The 25,079-nt window shown below is 40.1% G+C and overlaps 1 protein-coding gene across 2 annotated transcripts in view; it reads right to left on the bottom strand.

Moving 5' to 3' along the window:
- Positions 1 to 4,212: 4,212 nt before the first annotated feature.
- SPRED2 (sprouty related EVH1 domain containing 2) overlaps positions 4,213 to 25,079 on the bottom strand; it is a 182,203-nt gene continuing 161,336 nt past the window's right edge. For both annotated transcript variants that reach the window (XM_069068954.1, XM_069068953.1), the window contains exons 5-6: positions 10,444 to 10,593; positions 4,213 to 8,014 (exon numbers count right to left, since the gene is read on the bottom strand). In XM_069068954.1, coding sequence (XP_068925055.1) covers positions 7,343 to 8,014; positions 10,444 to 10,593 — 822 coding nt within the window. In that variant the 3' untranslated portion in view covers positions 4,213 to 7,342. The remainder of the gene's footprint in view (positions 8,015 to 10,443; positions 10,594 to 25,079) is intronic.

Below are 25,079 nucleotides of genomic sequence, written 5' to 3'. Positions count from 1 at the left end.
TCAAACTCTACCTCAAATTCCTATTAGCTGTGTGATTCTAGGTAAGGCACTTAATCTGTTAGCCTCAGGTGTTTAATAGAGATGAAAAGGAGAGAGGGGGGAAGAGTGAGAGGGAGAGGAGGAGGAGGAGGAAGAGGAGAGACAGAAAGAAAGACAGAGAGAGACTGAGAAAGACTGCCTTACTCTGTGATCAGCAATTATCACTGTCCTGTCCACCAGCTGCCAATGTGACAGTCCCAAAGCACCCTCCTATCCATCTCTTTGAGCTTTCGCCTTTCCCTCTTATAGCTTTAAAAACAATCCCCCTTTTTGTTGTGCATAGTTCTCCTTGCCAGTTTCAGCTCTTTCTGAGGTAGCTCTAGATGCTACCCTTGCAGGTCTATGCAATTTTTATTTTTTTACTGATCAGAACTCAATTACACTGTATTTTCATATTCAGTGTAATACTTTATGCTCATAACAATGACTGGAAAATTCTATTGGATTGGAAGCTCCTTGAGGGCAGGGACTGTGTCATTTTTCATCTCTCTATCTTTAGTGTCTACCAAGTAACTTACACCCTAGAGACACTTAATATTCACTCAGTTGAAGGGACACAGATTATGGAAAAATCCATGATATTCAGTAGTTTTGGAGGTGTTTTCTGTTACTTCCCTGTTTGGACAGATTTGTGATCTCACTGGTGTGGATATTCCTCCTGTCAGAGAGATCATGGCCCCCTTTCATCTTATGTTTTTTTTTTTTAATAGAAGATTTGCCCTATAGGGCTGAGGGACTTTCCTTTGCTCTTACTAGCCCAAATATACTGGTACCAGTACAGCATTTGGGCTATCCTTCTGCTAACTCTCATTCCAGATACATGACCAGTAAATTGTTTTTTCTGGTTATAATTGTCATAAAAATATAAAAAGCAAGTATTTTCTGGCTTTGTTGGCAACAATGTCAACATGGAAGTGGTTAGATTTTTTTAGCATTGTACCAAATTATTGGCCACTGAGGGGGGAAAAGATTTCACATTAAGAGTACCACAAATTAAATTAGTATTTGTAGATAAGAGTACTGTGTGATTCGTAGCACCATCTGTCCCTCCTTTCATCCAGGCCTTTACTGTCCCAGCAGAAACAGAAGTCATAGGACTTTGGGCCCTTTTGTATTTTTGTCTGTTTCATGGGTTGCCATGGCCTGAGAATTCATTTTACTGTGGCCAACTTTCTGGTGATAAGCCTCTCTGTATTTAGCTAGTCTGGTCCTTGGACAGGAGACAACCTGTCATCAAGCCCATACTCAAAACTTTTCCAGCTTGGCCCAATTGGCCATAACTTTAACTCTGCTGGCATAACCTTTGAGAACTCGGGGTCACCTTCATGGCACGTGACGCATTTGAGGAGGGCTCCTATACATGGTAAGACTAGATTAATGAGGACACCTTCAGGAGCAACCAAAGGCACAGAAAAGGAAAGCGAAGGACTTCTTCACTGTTTTTCCCAAGGCCAGCCCATTTGGCAGCACTCTGGACCTACGTGCCTAGAACGGTAATGGAGTCTGACCGAGCTCAGCAGAGCCCATCTTTAAGAAGAGAGGTAAAAGCATCCCCCATCTGCCCGGCAAGTTAAGAGGTATCTTTGTCCAGCAGCCCATAAAGAAGCTGATTTTGGCTCTCCTGATTTTCCCAGGAGTGAGAAACTTAGTTGAAAGTATTCACCTTGGGGCAGTTAGGCAGTACAGTGAATAGAGCACTAGCCCTGGAGTCAGGAGGACCTGAGTTCAAATCTGACCTCAGACACTTGACACACTCACTAGCTGTGACCTTGGGCAAGTCACTTAACCCCAATTGCCTTGCCTACCCCCCTCCAAAAAAAATACTCACCTCCAAATGAACAAGAGTATAAGCAGTCGGGGGCGGCTAGGTGGTGCAGTGAGTAAAGCGCCAGCCCTGGAGTGGGGAGGACCCGAGTTCGGTTCCAGCCTGAGACACTTAACACCCACACAAAAACACTAGCCGTGTAACCTTGGGCAAGTTACTTAACCCCAATTGCCCTCCAAAAGGCAAAAAAAAAAAAAAGAGTATAAGCAATCTACTTTACCTCTTCTGAATTCATCAGAGAACTATTTTCCCACTTGATAAAAAAATCAAATCATTTCCATAGAAGAATACAGGATGGGGCTGTGATTTTTCCCACTATATGGATCACAATTTGTGATCTATGAGATTAGTGCTAGAGAGCTGCGGAGGATAGGTAGTGGGAACTCAGAGGAAAAGGGACTTGTCCACTATCATATGGCTATTAAGATTATATATTAGATCTGAACCTATGTCTCTTTGACGCCTAATTCAACATTCTATCTTCTTTGCCCTGCTGTTTCCTTGGCAGAACACCATTTCAATGTTCCAACAATTTCAGATAAATGTCTCTACAGTCTACTATTGATGTATATCACTGTAAGGTGTGCAAAGCATTTTGCAAAATCTCATTTTATCCTGGGAGATGGGTGCCATTTTCCAGTTTTACAGATGAGGAAACTGAGGCAGACAGTGGTTAAGTGACTTGCCCAGGGTCATGCAGATAGTGTGAGGCTGGTTTTGAACTCAGTTCTTCCTGATTCTATCCACTTACCGCCTAGCAGATCCATTTTAAAAACAGAGCCTTCTGGTATTTCAAAGATAAATTTGAATAATTCCCTCTAGAGTAAAACAATGGGTGACAGCCTCCATTATAATGCTGGAGAAGCCAAAAGAGCTAGAGCTGGGACCTCAGATGTCTTCTAGTTCAATTCTCTCATTTTTATATGAGGAAACTGAGGCCCAGGAAAGTTAAGGGACTTGTCCAAGGTCACACAGGTAGTAAGCATAGAATGATCAAAGTGAGTTTGTCCTACTGAATCTATGTTAAACTTATTTCCTCCCCTGTCCCCCTGCCCTTGCCCTCTCTCAGAGGTTGAGTAGGAGGGGTGATGACAGGATCTCATGCGAGAAGGGGACGCAGAGAACATGTGATCCAGTTTAAGCCTTTCAGTCAATGGGCAATGCCCATAATATGCAACAAAAACTTACATTTGAGATATAAGGCCTAGAAGAGTGGACTTGTCTGAGGTTACATGAATATCAACGCCAAGTCCTCTGAACCCAACCTGCCATGCTTTCTACTATGGCTTGTTGCAATGTATACTATAAGGATGAGTGAAGAAGGGGAATCACTTTTGGGGACTGGTACCATTAAATATTCAAAACTAATATGGAATGGGTCTCCTGCACATATATGTACACATACACACACATTTATATGCACACAGAGGAAACCACAGCTCCATCCCTAGAAGGGATCTAGTCCCAGTCCCATTTTATATACAGGGAAAGTGAAGGCTAGACAGATGACTTGTCCAATTTCACACAGCTACCTGATATGAAGGTAGGCCCTCTGACTCCAAATTAAATACTTTTTTTTTTTTTACTAAATTGTGTATATTTTGTTTTGAGTGAATGAATGAAAAAGCCACAAATAAATGCCTACTATGTGCTGTGCACTGATTTGATTTCTGTTCTCAGAGCAAGAAGTGGAAAGGCTTGGGAAGGAGCTCACACAGTAGAACTGGCAGGAAGATGGTTAGACTGTAGTGTGGTAAATCTGGTGAATTTTGGCTGTTTATAAAGGAGTGTGTTCCTGTTACATTACATTACAATTTGCCTTCCTTCCAGTACTCTCAAAAATAACCCCTTTTTTGGCTCTGAGGTGGTTTATTACCCCAACTTATGGACTCTTGGGGGACTAAACAGTGAGATGAAGTTAACTGAACCTGAGAAGTTGGTTAGAAGAGTGACTTTTTTTTTAATAATGCTTTTTGAAAGAAATGAAGTCCTCCCAAACCCAGACCTCAGATAACCACCCCCATCCACTGCAACACAGGAAAAGCCTAGAAGCTCCTTTCTGTGGAGCTCTGAAAAGGGGAGAGTCAGCCCTGGGAGTAGAGCAGCTGCTGATCTCCTCCCTGCAAGAGAACATTCCTTTCACTTGATGTATTTGTTTTAAGAATTGTCTGCTGTCCTCTGGGGAAAATGACATACTACTCACCTTGGCCGGGAAGAAGCAGGATGCGAAAAGTCCCTGAGTGTTGGTGTTGATTTTCTTTCCCCTTTCATCCAGACTGGAAAAAAACCCTGATGTTCCCTCTTCTTCCCCCATCCAATCTCTAGACAAATATTCTAGGACGCAGCAATCTGATATGATGTATTTATATTTACATGGTAAAATTTAAAGCAATAACTACATTGATCAAACATATTAGAAACCATAAAAAAAGTTAAGAACTAAAATGTACATCATACATGTGTATATATATTTTTTTACACAGAGGTAAAAAGGCTTGTTATAAAAAATCAATACAACAGATTTTGACTTTTAGGATACAGGTACATAATGAATTATGCTTCAGGCACTTTAATTGGTAAATGTGAGCAAATAGCTTGGGGTGGGTGGGAAAACCTTCACAACAATGACAAAAAAATTTTGGTTAACATTTTGTTACCACAGGTATAAAAATAAAATCTGAATAGTTTCTCTCTCTGATGATTGAAGTCAGTATTGCAAAGCTGACTGGGAAAGTACCACACACTGTTCAGCTGCAGTGTGGAGAATAGGGAGAGATATTTACAAAAGTCCCCATGGGGTCTGTCTTTGGGCCCTTTTACACTGTCTTCAGAAACCAAAAAGAGCACATGTAGTGGGAGCTGTGAGGGTCAGCCCCCAGGGTGCTGAAGGGGAAGCAGGGCCAAGGAAGATTTCAATGACAGGTAACAGAGGAGGAAGATCCCATATACAGAGAGGCTGCTTTGGAGCATGTCTTCCTACTGAAATAAATAGAAGCACTTAAAGTGGGATCTGACCAGAAACTTGGGTTAGTGTTTGTTGTGCTTTGTAGAGAGTGAGACCTTCCAGAGATTCACAGAGTGAATGAATACGCTGGCTCTCACGGGAGCCTCAGGAAGCTGGTTTGATGCTCGACAGAGTTGCTAACCAAGATTTGTCGGTCATTTGCTACCGGGGACGGCAGATTTCTTTTCCCAATTCTACAGAATCAGACAAATCTCCCTCCAAGCCCCCTTTCCAGCTAGAAGGCTTAAACCACGAACTGCTATGAATTGAGCATTTGATGACTCTGGGTCAAAAGCACACTGGGTATGGTTTTTGTTGTTGTTGATAGTTTTACTCCAAGCACTGTAATCAACTCCCCGAGAACTGGAAGAAAACAAAACATTCCCAAGAAGGTTAATCGTGGCAAACACTTTTCCAATGTAATTGGCAAAAAGAAGAGAAATCCCTTTCCTTGAAGACGATGCCCATGTGCAATAAGTAGGGAGGGGTGGATCAGGCCATGCACTCAACTGGCAACTGACTGCAGAAAGAAATTATGGCAGGAAGAGCAGTGCCAGCGTTGATGGACATGCCTACCCCCAACGGCCTTGGAACGGTTCTGATTGTACTATGCTAGTTACCGCTAATTGCTCTACATTTTTCATTTTTTTCTTATTTCAATAAAAAAATTATTTGGCTATTCCTTGTAATAAGTTAGAAAAATACTCTTTTCCCCAGCTAATTACAAGCCTGGTACATAGAGAGAAGACATTTTTTTTTTTTTTTAGGACAAGTCTGTTGGAAACATCTGCACACTCCTAATGATAACATCAAGACCGGGTGCTGAGTCAAGGGAGAAAGACACTTAGGCATCGGGAAGTTTTTGTATTTTACATATGGCCTTATTTTTTTTTCAAGTACAAATTTGGAATTTGGTGATGTGGATGTGATTAGGAAATGCAAAAACAAAGCAAAATCTTAAGTTTTATGACGGTTAAAATTTTTCCCTCTATACAGTTAATATAAAGTTTACTTTGAAAAAGCTTCTGGTTTATTCACCACAACCTTAGTGTTTCTCTAAAATCCAAGTGGATCTTGACAACTGCTTTTTGTGTCTGCCCTGGATACCTATTGTCCATTTGCAGAACAATGAGTAAAATAGGAATTATTTGGAGGTTAGTGTTTTACTCTAAGATGGAGAACTTGAGGGAGGAATGTGATCATTTAATTCCCATCCTAGAATCACCATATAGCAGAATTCTGGAGAGGGAAATCAGCTGGATCAGCCCCCTAATTTTATAGATAAGGAATTTGAGGCCCACTGAGGTTAAAGTGATATAGAATCACTAATTTAGAGTGGGAAGAGATCTTAAGTCACTCTGGTCCAACCTTCTCATTTTGTAGATGAGGAAACCAAGGCTGAGACAAATGAAGTGTCTCGTCCAACGTCACATAGGCTGTAAGTAGGAGAGCCAGAATTCAAAGCTAGGTCTTGCTTTCAAATCCAGCGGCCTTTCCATTGAACCACACAAGGTCACACCCGACTTCTTTGTTCTGGGGCTTGGGATTGGAACCTAGGTCCACTGTCTTTTCCACTACATCATACTGCCTCCCTTTTTAGGACTTAAATCCTTTAAATGCTATCTTTGTAACTATTTGGGTAGCTCATAGAAACCTTAAGTTGCTTCTCTAGCACTAGCTGGAAACACATGGAGTTTGAGGACTCTTCCTGATGTTAAGGCTTATTTCTTATTGTCTTTGCATGAATGGATGTTTTCCATTAGTGAATAATTTAAATGCATTTTTTTTTTGCAAAAGAAATGATGATGGACTGAAAACAGAAACTGCAGTTTACATGACATAAAAAATTTGGCTTTAGAATGGTAATAGTAATATCGTGTTGTGGTACACGCTAGCACACCTTCTATACACATAATAACTGACTGCAGGTTAAAATACTTCTGGTGGGATTTCATCATTCTCACCTATTTTGGTAGGTACCCCAAATCTGCTGGGTACAGGTGGTTTGTCAAGACAAGCTTAACAAGATACAGTCTTGAGATACTTTTCCAAAAATCCCAAACCAAAAAAAATTCCCTGCAAATCAACAGTTCAGACAGTAGTCTCCTTCCTTTTGAAGTGGAAAGTTGGAAGGAGGGAAGGGTCGGGAAATATAAACATGTACAAGACAATCATTGGATTACAGATTATTAATAATACAATAGTCTATGCCGAAGGTTAATTTCATTACAACACTGGGGGTGGGGTGTGTGTGTGTGTGTGTGTGTGTGTGTGTGTGTGTATGTGTGTGTGTGTGTGTGTGAACAATTAAGAGTGGCTGGCTGGAGCTCAAGGGGCAGACCCATCATGGGCAACCCAGGCTGGAATGATGTCTCCAGGTACAGCAGGGCTAGGGCGAAGAGGCTCCCATGTCAGGGGTATCAGCCCCTGTCAATGGTAAGGAGAGAGGGAGATAGAGCAACGGGCTATTGTCTTCAACCAGCCGCTTTGTGTTTCCCACCACAGCACCTACACATCACCCCACAGTTGTAGCAGCCTCGGAGGGGCAGGTAACAGCACATACAGGGGGCCAGGAAGGACAAGGCGATGAGGGCCATCCACCGGAGGCAAAACTTTTCATCGCTGGTGTCACACGAACAAGGGTCCGTATAGTCTCCCTCGGGGTCAGACATACAATGGTAGAGCATGCTGTCTGCACACCACATACAGCTGACTCGGCGGATGCAAGTTCTGATGGGGTCAGGGGCATCCTGACACTGACCCCTTCGGTTCTCTTCATGGTTGAACATGTCCCTACAGTACACGCATCGTGACCGTTCCCCATCCTCCTTCCGCCGTCGAGACTTGCCTCGGTTGGGCTGAGTCTTAATCACGCTCCCTCCACCCCCTCCTTTAGGGTCATCCCCTGTGTCGAAGTCTGAATGGTCCACATATGGGTAGGTGTAGTCATGCTTGGAGGCATCGCCCTTGGTAGCGAAGCGCACGTAGGAGTCGACATCCTCTGATGTGTCCATGTATTTGCCCCTCACAGGAGCATGCCGGTAATCCTCATACCCTGTTATCCAGATCTTCTCCCGAGGGTTGATGCGGACGATCTCCTCCTCATCATCTGGGAAACTGACCTGTCGGTACGGTCTTGGGATGGACTGCTCGAGAACAGGGTGGGAGACACACAAATGGGATTTATTTAATATCAGTGACCATTCAAAATTAAGACTGTCTCTTGACGCACCTGGCATTCCTCCTCTCCAGCCCTCCCCAAATCAGTGTTGCTCAAAGGCATCTGTTTGAAGAACTCATTTAATAAATATTTCTTGAGGGCCTACTATGTGCAAAGCACTATGCTATCTCACTGTGGAAGAGTAATTAAAAAAACAAGTATTAGTCCTTGCCCTCAAAAACCTTAAAATCTACTTGGGAAGGTAAGCCAATAAGGATACAACAATAAAAGGCTTTAAGAACAGCTCAGGGCAACAGAAGAGAGGCTAACAGCTTATCAGTGATCAACAAATTAATTGTACAGATTACAGTTGCTAGAATAATTCACTGGTATGAGAAGTTAGTTAGTCAAGCACTTAGTATGTTCTAGGCACTGTGCTGAGCCTTGGGGACAAGAAAAGCACAGAGTCTCTGCCCTCCTCACTTAAGGCCAGGTTGGGGACCCAATTCATAGGAGTCCTGCCCACATTTACAGTCTTTTGGACAGGATCAAAGGGTGTCAGAGTGCTGGAAGTAAGGGAAAATATGTATTAGGCACCTACTGTATGCCAGGCTTCTGTAAAATGGGGAGACTGGAACAGACTAGATTACCTCTTCCTATTGTACTCCAAAGTGTTTTGAAATTTTAATAACTCAGGACATAAATATAATAGAAACAATCCATTAAAAACATAAAGTATTTTTATTGGCATTTAGGACAACACCATGACAGGACTGCACACAATGGGTGGTTGGGGTGGGGGAGAACACGGAGCAATGATAACTAGCTTCTGGAACCAGAGGATCTAGGTTAAATTTCTCTAATCTGACAACTTACTACCTTAAGGACCTTGGGCAAGTCAATGAACACCATTCCTCCCTTTGCCTCAGTTTCCTCATCTGTAAAATAATTGGACTTAATGGCCTTTGAGGTGCTTTCCAGCTTTAGAGCTATGATCTTGATAATTCTTGTTTCAGTCTCTGTGACAAATGAAAAATTATCATCATAGACAAAAATGGTAAGTCGAGTCCTGTGGTGAGAAATGAATCTACAGGAGCAGTGAAAAGGAAACTTTACTACTTTATTACCAGAAAAAAAAAATTGGTCATTTCCATTTTAAATCACTAAATTAAAAAAAAAAAAAACACCACCAAAAAACAACCAACCAACCAATCACACACACAAGGTCTTTATGAAAACAACACTAAGCCAGCCTCATTATCCACTTAGATCTGTTTTAGAGTAGTGGGGATGGTTTTTGTTGTTGCTGTTGAATCATTTCAGTAATGTTTGACTCTCTATGATCCCATTTGAGGTTTTCTTGGCAAAGGTAATGGAGTGGTTTGTCATTTCCTTCTCCAGCTCATTTTTACAGATGAGGAAACTAAGGCAAAGAGGATTAAGTAACTTGCCCAAGGTCACACAACACATGTGTCTTAAAATGGATTTGAACTCAGGTCCTCCTGACTCCAAGGCTAACATCTAACTACTGTGCCACCAAACTGCTTTAAATGATTTGTTTAGGGATTTCTTTCCATATTCCCCTGTGAACAATGTCATAAAGTTACAACAGGATTAAGAATATGGTCTAAGGCCATGAAACCAAGTAGAATTAACTGGTTCAAATGGGGTACAGAGCCACCAAAATCTGTGGGCTTCACTGACACTCTTCTTGAAAGAGGAGAGCCCAAGCCTATATAAATACTTGTTCAGTCTTGGAAGTTGGTTTACTTAGGTTAGGGACTACCTACCTCATCCTTCTTTATAGAAACTATTTCCCTCACCCCTACACCGTGTCCAGATACAGAACTACACCCATGCTCTACGCTGTCTCTGGTGTTCATGGAATAAAAAGCATGGATTTAGTTTTTAAATGAAACTGATCCCAGGCATCCTTTTAGATGATGGTATTAACACCTTACACAGAACAGGAAAAAACCTCCCACTGATCCTTGACGACAAACATTAGTCAGCGCCTACTCTATATATGTTAGTCACACAGGATACAAAGAGTATAAGGCATGGTTTGTGTCCACAAAACACTTAAAAGTCTAGTTGGGCTGACAGGATATGTGCGTAAAAAGAGTCATCAGCAGTGACACAAAGCAGCAGTGGAAGAGATAAGAGGAACAATAAGAATTTGGAGAAGGGAGGAAGGGAAGAATCACTGCAGGATGGCCTAGTCTAGGAAAACTTCATGGAAAAGGCAGGACATGAGCTTGGCCTTGAAGTCAACATGTATTTATTAAGTACACTATGCAGCAGAAATTAAGTTAAGTACAGTAGATATAAAGAGAGGTAAGAAATACCTGCTTCTCTCAAGAAGCTCACACCAACGAATGGGGAAAGGCCATGAGAATGATGAATCCTACTCACTTGTTCAAGTTGATAGTGGTCAGCACTGTACTGGTCATGGATATGGCCCAAAGTATATATACTCCGGTGTTCACAGGACATGGGAGAAGAAATCGTCCGGGTGGGTGGTTCCCTCTTTTGAGAAGAATTAGAAGAACTGTCTGTAGCTGTCTGTATTAAGAGGGAAAGAAATGTTAACTCAGGCTACGTGATAAGAAATTACAGAAAGTAATGTTAAATCACACTGGCAAAAATGTGTTTTTATTTAAAATAAATACCTCCCCCCCAGTTACTCAATAGTGGCATTAGCTCCTGAATGTTGCATATTTCTCTTCTAGAATCTTGGTTTGGTTTTCCCAAATTGTAGACTTTCTCCTGGGAGCGGTAGCAAGACTTGCTGAAGGACTAGGTTGTCACAGTATGAGGTGGACGTCAACAGTTTCAGGTACTACAGCTCCCTACAAAGGCCTAGGGAAAAATGAAGTTTATAGTCTTTTTTTTTTTTTTTGAAGTTTATACCTTAAACGCGTGAGCAGCTACCATATTTTAGTTAAGGATTTAGCATATCCTGTCCTCCCCGTGGTTGATTTCAGTTAAACTAAGAGCAGTGATGGTTGGTGGTTATTTTAATTGTTAGGAAATAAATATGTACAGAATAAAAAAAAAGTTCTAAATCTGAGTTGTATTTTTGCTAGAGAAACCCTTAAAAATGAAGATTCTTCTAGAGTGTTACATATGGGCATTGATTTTGTAGGAAGCAGTTTTGCGTAGTAGATGGGTATTATTACAGATCTGAATGAACATTACTATTCTTTGGACAAGAGTTTCTTGGGTGCCTATTATATACAAGGTGACAATTTAAGTTCTTTCTAGCTGTGTGGCTGGATTTGCTCTGAGACATTCATACATTCTAATTTAGCCATTCTTATTAAAACATATACAAGATAACCGGCCCGGATTAGGGGCAGTCAGTGTCCACAGGATAAAGAAGAGCTAACCAGACTATAAGGAAACTGAACTCATGACCACAGCCTTATCCACAGTAACCAGACCATAGATTTGGATAACTTAGTACCCTCTCCCTTGAGGAGCCTAGTAGAGTCTGTAGTGCTTTGAATAGAGACACAATACATGGCAAAAAAATCTCTTTGAAATCATCCCCTGCTAATAAGCCTCTGCTTTACTATCGCCCTCTCCCCCACTTTAGAAAAGAAGATTCTGGAAAAAAGGTTATTAGAATTTTCTTTGTGAAAATCATATTTTTAAAAAGCAATTCATTTTCAATGCCATTTATGTTATAGAGAAATCACTGAAAATCTCTCTCTGACACAAACACACACACACACACACACTCTCTCTCTCTCTCTCTCTCTCGACTTTGTAATTGCATGGGCAGAGGGAACTCTGAGATGAAGAAATTCCCTCTCCTAATGCAGGCCAGTACCTTTCTGCAAATTTCATTTCTTTGCAAGTTGCCTGGTACACTGTGAGAGGCTGAGTGATCTGCCCAGGATAACAGTTAGTATGTGTTAGAGTTTGGACTAGAACTCAAGAGGCCAGCTCTTTAAACACTACACCACATTGATATATAAATATCAGGCATTCTTATTAATAATATTGTATGTATTCAGTGTAAATTGGACTTTGATCCTGAGATTTTCTATTCCACGGAGACTCCCATAATACTTCAACCAGCAATCTCCACCCTCTAAAGTGAATTTGTATGATTCATAAAATCCAAGATGTAGAGTGAGAAGGCAGCCCTGAGAGATCATTTATTTGGCCCACCTCTCATTTTGCAGACAAGGAAACTGAGGATTTAAGTGACCTGCTCAAGCAAAGACACTATGCCTCAACAATCTCCTTGTGGTCATCACATAGCAAGTTAATCAGTGTTGTGGAATAGACAGTAGACACTATTTGGGCCACCCCCACCCCAATTTTACTCTTGAGGAAACTGCAGCCCAGAGAGTTAAAGAGATCTTCCCAAAATCACACAGATAGTGGCAAAGGCAGAGTTTGAATTTAGGTCCACAGATTCTAAATACCGTGTTCTTTCCAGTATTATGCTTTGATGGCTGGTGGTAGAGGGAGGTCATGGCTCAGATGAAATCGAGGCAGGACCCACCCAGTTACTACTAAGGTCGAGAATAACGCTTAAGAGAGTTGAAATAGAATAATTTTGTGTAAAATTGTAATACTAAATTGTGCCCTGGCCACTGAGCAAAAACCAGCTCTGTTAAGAATCGCAATGGAATGATCAGCAGGTTCTAAGTTTTACTTTGTGAGAAGAAAATTAAGTGAATTATGAGGACAAAAATAAGTAGGAGGGTAAATGTATGTGGGGATAGTCAATAGCTGTCACGTTTAAAGGAACTGATGATACTGCCAAGTATCCACAAATCTCTACAAGATGCAGAGACAGACATTTTTTAATACAATCTCAGTTAGAAGGAACCTCAGATGCCATCCAGTGCAACCAATGGACAAATCAAAATTCCTTCTACAAAATACCTGACAAGAAATGTATTTTGCTGGATACTGAGACACAAGTAAGAAAGTCTAGTTAAAATACTTAAAAAAAAAAAAGACCAGTAACTTCTTTATACCAACCCCCCTCACTGAGCTAGACTGGCAATTCCTTCGTAACTTACAATTTTTGAGAATTTGCTGGGGAACTGAGAAGAGGTGAAATGCCTCATGATCACTTGATTTTACTAGTATTGTATTCAAGATGCCACGCTTCCTCTCAAGAGTCTTCCATTAATATAAAAAAATCTATTCATTTGATAATAAGCATTCTTTGGCACCTTGTTTCAAGTAAATCTGTAACTCACCTCTTGATTCTTGGACTGTTTAAAAGAAATCCCCCTGAACCCCCAAAACAAGCATTTGTTTTTTATCCCTTCACCTTCTCTGGACCAATACAACAACAATGTAATGAATATAGAGATGTTCAAGCAAAGCAAATTGGTTGTCTGAGTCTATGAAAATAGGCATGATATTTGGTAAACCCCAAATTAGGCATATGAAAAAATAGATTAGTTTTTAAAAAATTAAAATAACAAATTCAATAATACTAAAATCTAAATAAAAAATAATTTTAAAAAATATACATAACACTACCACCAGACTCTTTGTCCAATTCTAACAGTTATAAAAGGGCTTACCCTCACTTTAAAGTGACACAGATTATGAGAGCAGGAACCACTTCACTATTGTACTGTATTGTTTTGTATGCCTGGCATATACTAGATGCATATTAAATGCTTTAAAAAAACCGCCTGAGTTGGAAAATAAAGTAATATGAATTAATCTGGGTATAAATTTATAGAACCACATGTCTTCCCTTAAAGCTAGAAAGGACTTTAGAGTTCATCTAACATAAATTCCTTCATTTTTACAAATGTGTAAACTAAGGCCCAGAGAGGGTAAAGTGTCTTGCTTAAGGTTATACCAGCAATAATCACATAAAAGAGCTAGATTTTAAGCTAGGTCCCTAGAGTTCAAAGGAAGAGTTTTCTTTCTGTTTGGTGCAGATATGAATATGCACTTGAATTTACACAAATTCAAATGTAAAGGTGGCTAGGGTGAGGTAGGGAAGTGTTGGTGGCTGGTGTGGTTAATTATTTAACCAAAAGTGTAGGATTTCTTAGAAATCCACCTTACACACTACATGACATTGATCATTTGCTTATTCTAGGGGTGGTAGGTGGTGCTGTGAATAGAGCACTGGCCCTAGAGTCAGGAGGACCCGAGTCCAAATCTGACCTCAGACACTTGATACACTTACTAGCTGTGTGACCTTGGGCAGGTCACTTAATTGCCCTGCCTTCCCCCCTCCAAAAAAGAAAAGAAAAAAAGATCATTTCCTTATTCTAATACTGACAAACCTTTGTGTGATTTATGGCTAAGATGAATAATACCTAGAATTATATTAAAAGCAAAAATAGATAAAGTATTCTACCTAGGGTGCACCTGAATTGTGGACTAGGGCATTAGCCAAAGCTTTCCACTTGTCTTTCTTCACTCTATCCCCCAAACAACTAGTTTTGGCTGTTTTCTACTGCACAGGATTTCACTCTTACTATTTTCTCTTTTTTTTTTGGAGGGGGGAAGGCAGGGCAATTGGAATTAAGTGACTTGCCCAAGGTCACATGGCCAGTACATGTTAAGTGTCTAAAGTCACATTTGAACTCAGGTCCTCCTGAGGCCAGGACTGGTGCTCTATTCACTGTGCCACCTAACTGCCCTAACTCTTAGTATTTTCACAGAATCAAATAATGTTAGTGTTAGAAATGGTCTTCTACTTCAAACTCCTGCTTTTACAGACGAAGAAATTGAGGCTTGAGAAGTTAAGTGATTTAGTCTAGATTTCAATTAGAAATCAAATCTCTTAGTTTCCAGGCCAACAGTCTTTCTATTACAATGTTGCCTCAGTGTTCATCATTTTCAAGTTGTAAGGCAGCCATCCATGGGAGACAGGATGTGTCAGAAGCTGAAACTTATTTACAATCCACAACACCAGGCAAGTCTTCCAAAGGGGTGGGTGTGAATTGCACAGCTGAAAGAATGAACGTATATGGTCATCGTGTGGGAAGGAAAACCACATTTTCACCCTTTCACCCATTATTTTATCTCTTCTAAGTTCTCCCTGGGAGCACCAGAGGGAAGACACAGTTCTGCGACATGGCCTATGGAAGAAGACACATGGGTCTAACTAACTGTAAGGAAGCCTGGACTAATCTGCTAGCCAGCAGCTAACAGGATGACTGGTTTGATGGAAAATTATTCCAGGTATAGTCACTCATACACCTACAGTGCCTTCTTTTTTTTTTTTTGCTTTTTTTCTGGAGGGGAGAAGGCAGGGCAATTGGGGTTAAGTGACTTGCCCAGGGTCACACAGCTAGTAAGTGTTAAGTGTCTGAGGCCTCATTTGAACTCAGGTCCTCCTGACTCCAGGGCCAGTGCTCTATTCACTGAACCACCTAGCCACCCCCCTCCTTTTTTTTAAACTCAGAAACACTGAAAAGGACAATCATTAAGTACTAATACATGACCTATACCCACAAGCTAAGTATCATTCTGACAAAGGATCTCCTCCAATTTTGAAATGATTCAAGGTCAAATTCTCTTTTTTTCTGGAATTCTTCCAAGGAGCATATATAGTCACAAAAGCTCTTCCAAAGCACTGACCAGTATCTTTAATCCCCCCCCCCTCCAATTCTGATCAGATCTAGGGTTGATGATAAGCAGAATTATTTTTTTTGGGGGGGATTAACAGATGGTATATGATTATTGGAAAAACCCTCAAAGCAGTAGGATGTAACAAGGCTTAGTTGCCACCTGAGTCAGTAGCTTCTGTTCCTGGGTTTGATCATGATCTAGTGGAAAGACACCCCCTCCAAAAAAAATGCCCTGATTAAGAAATTTTAAACCTATGGATCAAGGTGATTAAAAAAAAATTACAAAATAGAAGACTGCTTTATTACAAACCCCTGTGGTAGGCACACTATAGGACTACTAATCATAAAAATGAAATTTCTTCCTTTCAGAGACTCCTACAGAATAGGATAGTAGTTGAGATCGAATTGGGCTTGGGAATAAGAAAGACTTGGGTTAAAGACCTCAGGCACTAGCCCTGTGACTTTAGGCATGTCATTTAACCTCTCTGGGTCTCAGTTTCCTCATATGTAAAATGAAGGGGTTGGACTCCACAGCTTCTAAAGTCCCTTCCGTCTTTTATAATCCCATGATCAATGATCCTATAGAGAGTACATTGGACTTGGGAGTCAAGTTAGGTTTCAGTCTATACATTAACACTTGTTGGGCAATTCTAGTTAAAACACAAATTCTATGAGTCTCAATTTCCCTAGATATATCAGGGGAATAATTTTATCTGTAGTATCCACATATGTTTCAGGGTTAACATAAGGAAGGCTCACTAAAAAAATCCAAAGTGTTATATAATGATGGGGTTCACTTAATTTCTGGACATGTTCAACATATAACCATCAATACAGCCTACATTTTCTAATCTGCCTGGAAAATTTAGCCAACTTCGTCATCTGAAGCAAGCTTCTATCTCAGTTTAAACAATATTAAGGACTATATAACCAAGGTCACTCTTGTTAAGGTTGGATACATGATTTTCCTACCTAGAATGGACATGATTAGGTTTTTCTTTCCATTTCTTAACTATCTCTTAGAGAAAAATCAAATGCTATATTTAATAATTTAGGAAAAGGGTGCTTTAACGGACTGAGAAAAAGCAGTAAGATTGGAAGTCCTTGACATGTTAGATAGCATCCGAATTCCTGCCCATTACAGGAATGCCCTCTACACCCTTTTCACAAATCAGGCTGAAGAGTTAAGGCCACTGCCATCTGCTTCCCATCACCCCTATTCTAGCAACAACAACAACAACAAAAGATTTAGATGGACAGATTAAACCCGTGAAACGAAAAGATGGACAGGTTATTTTGAATGGAGAATTAGTGATTGTTTAAGATAAAAATCACAAGCAGGACAATCATACATAAGGCAGGCCAGAGCTGGAGTTGTAGTCAGGAAACTGGGGTGAAAATCCCACCTCTGATACTTACTAGTTCTGAAAACCCTGAGCACTCAATTTTCTCTCAACTTCTTAGTCTACAAAATGAGGACCACACTTGAAATATTTACCTCATGGAGTTGTCGCTAGGAAATTGCTTTGTCAACCTTAAATTTAAAAAAAAAAGCTACTAGTATTCTCATAGTGTTTTATGGTTTGCAAAATGTTTTACAAATGCTATTTCATTTGATTCTTTTAACCACCCTGTGACATAAGTGCTATTCCTTTCCCTATTTTATAAGAAAACCAAGGTTGGGAAAGGCACAAAGCTATTAAGTATCTAAGGATCTCAAATAGCATTTGAACTCAGGTATTCATGATTCTAAGTCCTGTGTTCTAACCATCACGCTACTTAATACATTCATTTTTACATAAATGTGGGTTATTGTTATTACTATTATGTGACCCTAAGGAAAAAAAAATCCAAGTACATCCTTAGAGGACCAATGGCTGGATGATCCTGAAGGCATCTTTCAGCCTTAACATCTGGTGAGACTTATGGAGCTCACTCCAGAAAAGTGCACACCTAGTTATTCAATTTATCAATCTCTTTTGGTGTCCAGGACTTTGACAAATAAATGGTACGGAGTGGATAGAGCACCAGGCCTGGAATTAGGAAGACCTGAGTTCAAATCTGATCTCAGACACTTATTAGCTGTGTGTCTAACTTCACTGAAGTGACTGGGCAAGTCACTTCACCCTGTTTCTCAGTTTTCTCATCTGTGAAATGAACTAGAGAAGAAAACGACAAACCACTCCAGTATCTTTGCCAAGAAAACCCCATATGGGATCATGGAGAGTTGGATGTGACTGAATGAAACGACCGATTCTCCTGTCTGTCCAAACTGTTCTTATCAGTCTCTTTTGCAGGTACTTGCCATAGTCACAGATCACCAAATGCCTACTGAACATCTCCTACCGGATGTCCTATAGGAATCTCAAACTCCACCTGTCTAGACCTGAATTCATCACCTTTCTACTCAAACACTCCATCTACGAACTTCCCTGTTACTGTTGAGGGCACTCTCATCCTCCCAGTCACTCGGGTGCATAAAATTACTTTTATCCAAACTTGTCATTTTTACTCAATCCCATATATCCAACTTCTTATTTCAGTGGTGTCAAACTCAAATAGAAAAAGGGGCCACTAATCCATAGATAAAGATCCCTGCTGCCTCTATATTGGCTTAGTTTTAAAATGTAATGTTATCTAGGTTTTATTGTATTATTATTATTTTTTTGCTTTTTGGAGGGGGAAGGTAGGGCAGTTGGGGTTAAGTGACTGCCCAGGGTCACATGGCTAGTTTTTTGTGTTAAATGTCTGAGGCTAAATTTGAACTCAGGTCCTCCTGGCTCCAAGGCCAGTGCTCTATTCACTGCGCCACCTAGCTGCCCTGTTTTATTGTATTTTTTTTTTTACTTCATTAAATTTTTCCATTTTGATTTTAATCTGGTTCATTGTTACCCATAAATTTGAAATCTCTCTTCTTATTCATATTTCTTTCTCCCCATTTACACAACCACAACTCTAGTTTAGGACTCCATCACCTGCCTGTATTACTGTAATAGCTTTCATGCTGGTCTCCCTGCCTCAAATCTCTCCCTAGTCCAATCTAACCTGCACTTGGTTGCAATATAAAGCTAGGGTAGGGTCTGACCAGGTCATCTCCCTGATTCAGCGGGCTCCAGCAGTCCTCTTTTACCTTCAGGATGAAATATAAACTCTTCTCTGTTAACCAAGTTCTTCATAAATGGACCCCTTTCCTAGCTTTCTAGTCTTCTATCTTACTCCCCTCCATACATTCAATGATCTAGTTAATTAGCTTGCCTGCAGTTCTTCAAACATGATACTCCATTTCTGATTTTCCTGCCTTTGTACTGGCTGGAAATGCTCTACCCCTTCACCTCTGGATCTGATTTTTCAAGCTTCCTTTAAGGTTCAGCTCAAATCCCACCTTCTGAAAGGAGACCTTTCCCAGTACCCCCACCTATTAATGCCTTTCCCTTTCCGGTTAGCTTCATTTATTTTGTACATGTCTTTTTATGTATCCAGTTATTTCCATGTTTTCTCCCTATTAGTATGCTCTCTGAGGGCAGGAACAGCTTTTTACCTCTCTTTGTATCTATGTCGGGCACTTACCACACATAGTGCCTTGTCCATAGGAAGTCTTGACTGATTATTGACTTATTGGCTTATTGACTGATTCTACAACTTAATCTTCTATTAATCATAAGTGGATTATCTATTTTAACAAATATTCCTTGGGACATTTTCTTCTCTAGAACCTGCTTTCCAGGTCTATAATGTTGAGCCTGAGCTTCAAAATTTGGAATGCTTGAATTTGGAGTGTTTGGATGATTTAAATATGGAGTCAGACTTGAACAAATTTGCTTCACTCCGCTACTAATTAAACAGACAGACCTAGGGATTTCTAGCTATAGGCCTTTGGCTTGTTTGATAATGCAGATAATTGCAAATTTGCTAAATAATTTCAGGTTACCCTCTCCCCCCTTCTCTGAGTGTGTTTTGCCAAAGGGGAGAAAAGTCAAAGCATTATCAGCTACAAAATTCACTGCCTTTGAGAGAGGGAAGGTATGACTAGATTCTTAGGCTTTAAGGATTATTTAGCTTTTGAAGGGCACCTTGGCTTACTACTTTATCAAAAAGGAAGCTCCTGCTGGCCACATTTGTTAGTGAAAAAGCTTGAAGGCTCATTTGCTGCAGACAGAATCCTATAGAATGAAACCTACAAGAACCCACAAACTCATCTCTAGAGAAGGAAGTGAACAAGACTATTATATTATAGCCCATTACCTCAATGAACACAAAAATCAAGCAGGCAACAATTAAACCATAAAATCAGAGAGTGGGGGAGCTGGAAGGGACTTTTAGAAGTGAACATCTAACCCAATCCTCTCATTGCAAAGATGAAAAATTGAGGCCCAGAAGTGAAGTGGCTTGTCCACATTCATATGGCTCAGTAGCCAAATTCTGAATAATTTTTTGGTAAGGTGAACAAGCCTAAAACGTTAGGCAGGACTTTTTTTTTTTTTTTTGGAGGGCAATTGGAGTTAAGTGACTTGTCCAAGGTCACACAGCTAGTTTTTGTGTTAAGTATCTGAGGCTGGATTTGAACTCAGGGACTCCTGACTCCAGTGTTGGTGCTCTATTCACAGTGCCACCTAGCCGTGTAGTAGGCAGGGCTTTTACAAAAGCTCAAAAACCTTTTCTAGAGATTTTTCTGCAGCAGATGGTCTTTTAACAACACAGATGACAGAGGCAGAGAGCATATGAGATCCAGTTTTTTCTATTTATCAATTTCCAGAAATTCATTTGTGACTTAGTAGGTGTAAACAACCTTAAAGACTCTTCAAACAAAATATCTTCCAGAACCAGCCCACTCCTCAAAACCATTCAGTCTACTTACATCTTGTTTTATAGAGAGTTTTGTCAATGATCCATTGAATACTAATATTAAGCAAAGGGATATGTCTGCCAAAGATGTCTGCCAGTGGCATGGAAGAGCCCTGGGTAATATTCAGACAAAAGCAGGATTCCCTATTGTTAATGACTAGGTTCTCTAAATAGAGTAGCAGTACTGTAAACAGCCCTGAAACTGGAGTTAAAAGTCTAGGGTTTGAATCCCAATTCTGACCCTCATTAGCTACAATAATAACTAACATTTATATGGCACCTACTATGTGCCAGTTACTGTGCAAAGAGCTTTACAAATATCTCATTTGACCTATGTGAACTTAAGCTTTCTAAACTTCGATTTTATCATCTATTAAAATAAGGATGTCACTGGTATTGTTATTGAGTCATTTTTTTAGATATGACTGACTCTTTCTGATCCCATTTGGAGTTTTCTTGGCAAAGATACTAGAGAGGTTTGCCATTTCCTTCTTCAGCTCATTTGACAGATGAGGAAACTGAGGCAAACAGGGTTAAGTGACTTGCTCAGGGTCACATGACAGCTAAGTTCTGAGACCAGATCTGAATGCAGGAAGATGGGTCTTCATGACTCCAGGACTGGAACTCTATCCACTGTGTTACCTATCTGCCCTATGTTATTGGTACTATCTACTCATGTAGCTATTGTGAATGGCAAATATTATTATTCACATATAGCATTCATGTTGGTTGCATTGAGCCTTTGAACACTACAAAGCCTATATGAAAATCCATAACCTGAAAGGGATTTACCTAAACAATTCACACAAGAAAAACAAAATGGATGAGGCAGGCATGTTTTTGGAGACGACAGCCTGCAACTGGATGGTAAGCTGTCAAATCAGTTCACCAACTGTGTATTTTGGATAGGCGCTACAGATAAATAATGAGCTGGGCCTAGGTAAAGGTACATTTGGGAAATTTGCATTAAGCATCCAGCAATCACAAACTCTTCAGTGTTGCAAAAAGTCCATTTAAAAAAAAAACACGGATAATATAGTGATACTCTGGCTATAATCCCTTAAACACAGGAATCTTGGAGTAATTAAAATTACAAGCAACCCCTGAAGCTATAAAAGGGCAACTACTCTTTAGCAGCTTGCAAGAATGTATGAGAAGTGGTATTAAAAAAAAATCACATAGAAAACATATGGCTGGAAAAGGGCATGGTTTGCATGTAGGGCGACTAAAAGCAGCAGTTACAGCTTCAACGTCAGATGAGCTCCCCAAATGAAAACAAAAAGGAACCCAAGAGAAAGGCCTTTAGCAGAGTAAACAATTTATGGGAAAACATGGGACAGTGCACGGGATGAGGAGGTATAATGGAGTAGCAATCTCTATCCATGGAGGAGGCTTCTCCATTCAAGGGCATAACGAGATTTTAAAAAAAAGCAATCCTTTAAGGAACCAGACTGTACCACCCTCCCATGAAAGGTCAGAGGAAGAATTAATCACCTGCAGCTTTAGAGAAGCCCATCTAAGGCTTTTGCTCAGTTGTAGAAGTCAGAAGTGAATTTAGTTTGATTTAGTGGTATCTCGGTGTTTCTTCCATAGATCGAGTTGATTGTTTAAAAATATTTGTTAGGGGCTGTTTATTTGAACTTATGACCTCCACTAACACTTTATTCAGAATTCAACACTTAAAATAGAACACAAATGCTGATGGAGTACCTAGCACATAGTAGGCATGTAATAAATGTTTACTGATTGATTTACAAAATGAAACTCCAACTCATCTGGTCCATAGAACCTCAACAAGATTAAGAACAAACACAATTCACACGGGAACCATCATTTCTTGCTAATATACAACAGTAAACAATTGCTTTATCACTACTCACTGGAGGGTTAGTTTACCCCCGGACTTTATCCTGGGACTGAATGCAACAATCTCCAGGGAATGAACTCCAGTCAGCTAGGTTGAGCTGATGGTTTAATGTATTAGCCTCCTACCAAGGGATTTTGCCTGGGCGAGCCAGGAACACTGGCTCTCTTCAGAATATCAGGCAAGGGGCGGCTAGGTGGCGTAATGAGTAGAACACCGGCCCTGGAGTTAGGAGGACCAGAGTTCAGATTCGGCCTCAGACACTTAACATACACACAAAAACTAGCCGTGTGACCTTGGGCAAGTTACTTAACCCCAACTGCCCTCCAAAAAAAAAAAAACAAAAACCCAGGCAAGTCAATGCCCCAGTTACAAAGGAAGATCTTTAAAAAAAAAAAAAAGGTGAGTTTGGTTCACCATTTTTTCCCCCAGGTTCTTCCTCTATCCCGTAACTACAGCTCCCACTTTAGCAATCCCATTTTATTAATTTTCGCAATGGTGAATCCTGAACCCTCAATCATGTCTCCCCAGGTAAACAGGAAATCACTGTCAGTCATTTCCTTGTCAGACTCCAGGGCACAGGAGATAACAATTAACAGGCCCTGAGGGCACCACTCTCACTCATTCCAGGTAAGTCTCTCCCACAGGGAAGCACAGCCTGGAACAAAACAGAACTCCAGGCCTTCTCAGGCAGTTGATAGGCAATCTATTAGGAGGTCCTAAGGGATAAGAGAAAGGGATGGAGAAAAAGAGAAAAATAAAGTAGGGACTAATTTGCAGAGAAAAAGAAAAGTTTTTTGCACAACTCAAAATATTTCATTCAGAATCTGGTGCTTGGTAAAATTTCAGTATCCTAGAAAAGGGAAATGATGAAGTTATGGTTACTTTGAATTTTCTCAGCTCCTCTATAGACATGAGGGGTCCTGGTGCTAGAATTAACCTAACTGTTTTATCTGGGGAATTCTTATTTCACAGTGTTCTCAGTCTGCCTTATCTGTAAAACAGTGATAACATCTACCTCATGAGGGTAAAATGTTGAAATTAGTACAAGTTGGTACAAAGTTTAGAAGAATGTTTTGGGGCATCACACACTCTTTAATGACCAACTCACAATCTTTCTGGGCCTCATTTTTTACTCTGCATAGTGGGGGCCTTCATGAGAGGATCTGAAGTCTCCTGTGATCCTTAAGTGTTATATCCTGGAATCCAGACAACACTGTGCATTAGAGCATTGGGCATGGGGTCAGGAAGACCTGAGTTCAAATAGGACCTCAGATACTTACTAGCTGTGTGACCCTGGGCAAAGTCAGTTACCTACTGCTCCCTCACTTTCCTCATCTTTAAAATGGGGATAATCATAACACTTAGCTCTCAGATGTTGAGGAGCTATATAAATTCTAGCTATTATTTATAAGTTGCACTGTGAAACATTTTTTCGTTAGTAACAAAATTTGGAGAAATACACTTCTTTTATATTTTATCATTGCTAATATAAAATTACAGCACAGAATTAAGCTATACTGGGTCATATTCATTTATATTAGACTGTGAGGTTATAGAGAACAGGGACTGTCTTTTTGTCTTTTTCTGTATCCCCAATACATAGTAGCTGCTTAATAAATGCTAACTAAATAGCTGGTCCATTCAGCTCAGCTTTCTAGTCTATTCTAAAGTCACTAAGACATGTCTTAGGAGCGTTGAGATTATGATATTAACCTCAAAATTTAAGGATGTGAATTAAAACATTCTTGTTTTATCTGGAGAAAAATGTTAACACAATAATATATTGTTTATTATAATAAGTAATAATAATTTATTTTCCCCTAATAAGCAGAGAAATGTAAATAAAATGATCCTGAGGTATCTATTCCTTCACTGCTATCTATCAAATTAACAAAGATGGGAATACCCATTTGTGAAAAGGCTGTAGAAAGACAAGCCTGGTAATTCACTGCTGCTTGAGCTGTGAAGTGGTTTAATCATTCTGAATCATGCAAAAAAAGTTACTAAACTGCTCATGCCCTTTGATCTACAGACTTCACTATTGAGATGGTATACCAAGGAGGGTACTGAAAGCAAGAAAAGTACCCACGTGTCCGAAAAAGTTCATAGCAGCATCATTTGTGACAATAGAAAGCTAGAAACAAGATACAGGCCCATTAAATATGGAATGGCCAAAGTGCTTATGACATAAAGTCATAATGAATATTATCAAGGGATAACGAACGTGAAGAATCTAGAGAAACATAGGAATGCTCATTTGAAGTGCTGAAATCACTGTCTCATTTTACAGATGGGAAAACTGAGGCCTAGTGAGGTGAAATGGCTTGTCCAAGATCATGAAACGAAATTAGAAACAAAAGAAAAATATATGAAAGCATTACAACAATGTATATAGAACTCAATATAGAGAGACAATATTCTGGTCAAATGCAATGGCCCATGTTAATTGTTGTTGTTCAATCGTTTCTATCACGTGACTTCATTTGGGTTTGTTGCTTTTTTTGGGGGGGGGGGCAAAGATACTGGAGTGGTTTGCCATTTCTTAGCTCATCAAACAGTTGAGGAAATTCAGGCAAACAGGGTGAAGTGACTTGCCCAGGGTCACACAGCTAGTAAGTGACTGAGGTCAGATTTGAACTCAGAAAGATGTATCTTCCTGACTCCAGCACTGGCCACTATCAACGATGTCACCTGGCCATCCATATTAGTATTACAGTCTTAATGGGTATACCCTGCACTTTTCTATTTGGGGAAAGAATCCT

Source organism: Petaurus breviceps, unplaced genomic scaffold (genome assembly GCF_028583685.1).
Source record: "Petaurus breviceps papuanus isolate PSGF00001 unplaced genomic scaffold, PetGlider_PUasm1.0 90775, whole genome shotgun sequence".
Classification (NCBI taxonomy): Eukaryota; Metazoa; Chordata; class Mammalia; order Diprotodontia; family Petauridae; genus Petaurus; species Petaurus breviceps.
Note: the sequence above shows the minus strand (reverse complement) of the source record. Positions and strands in the feature narration are given on the sequence as shown.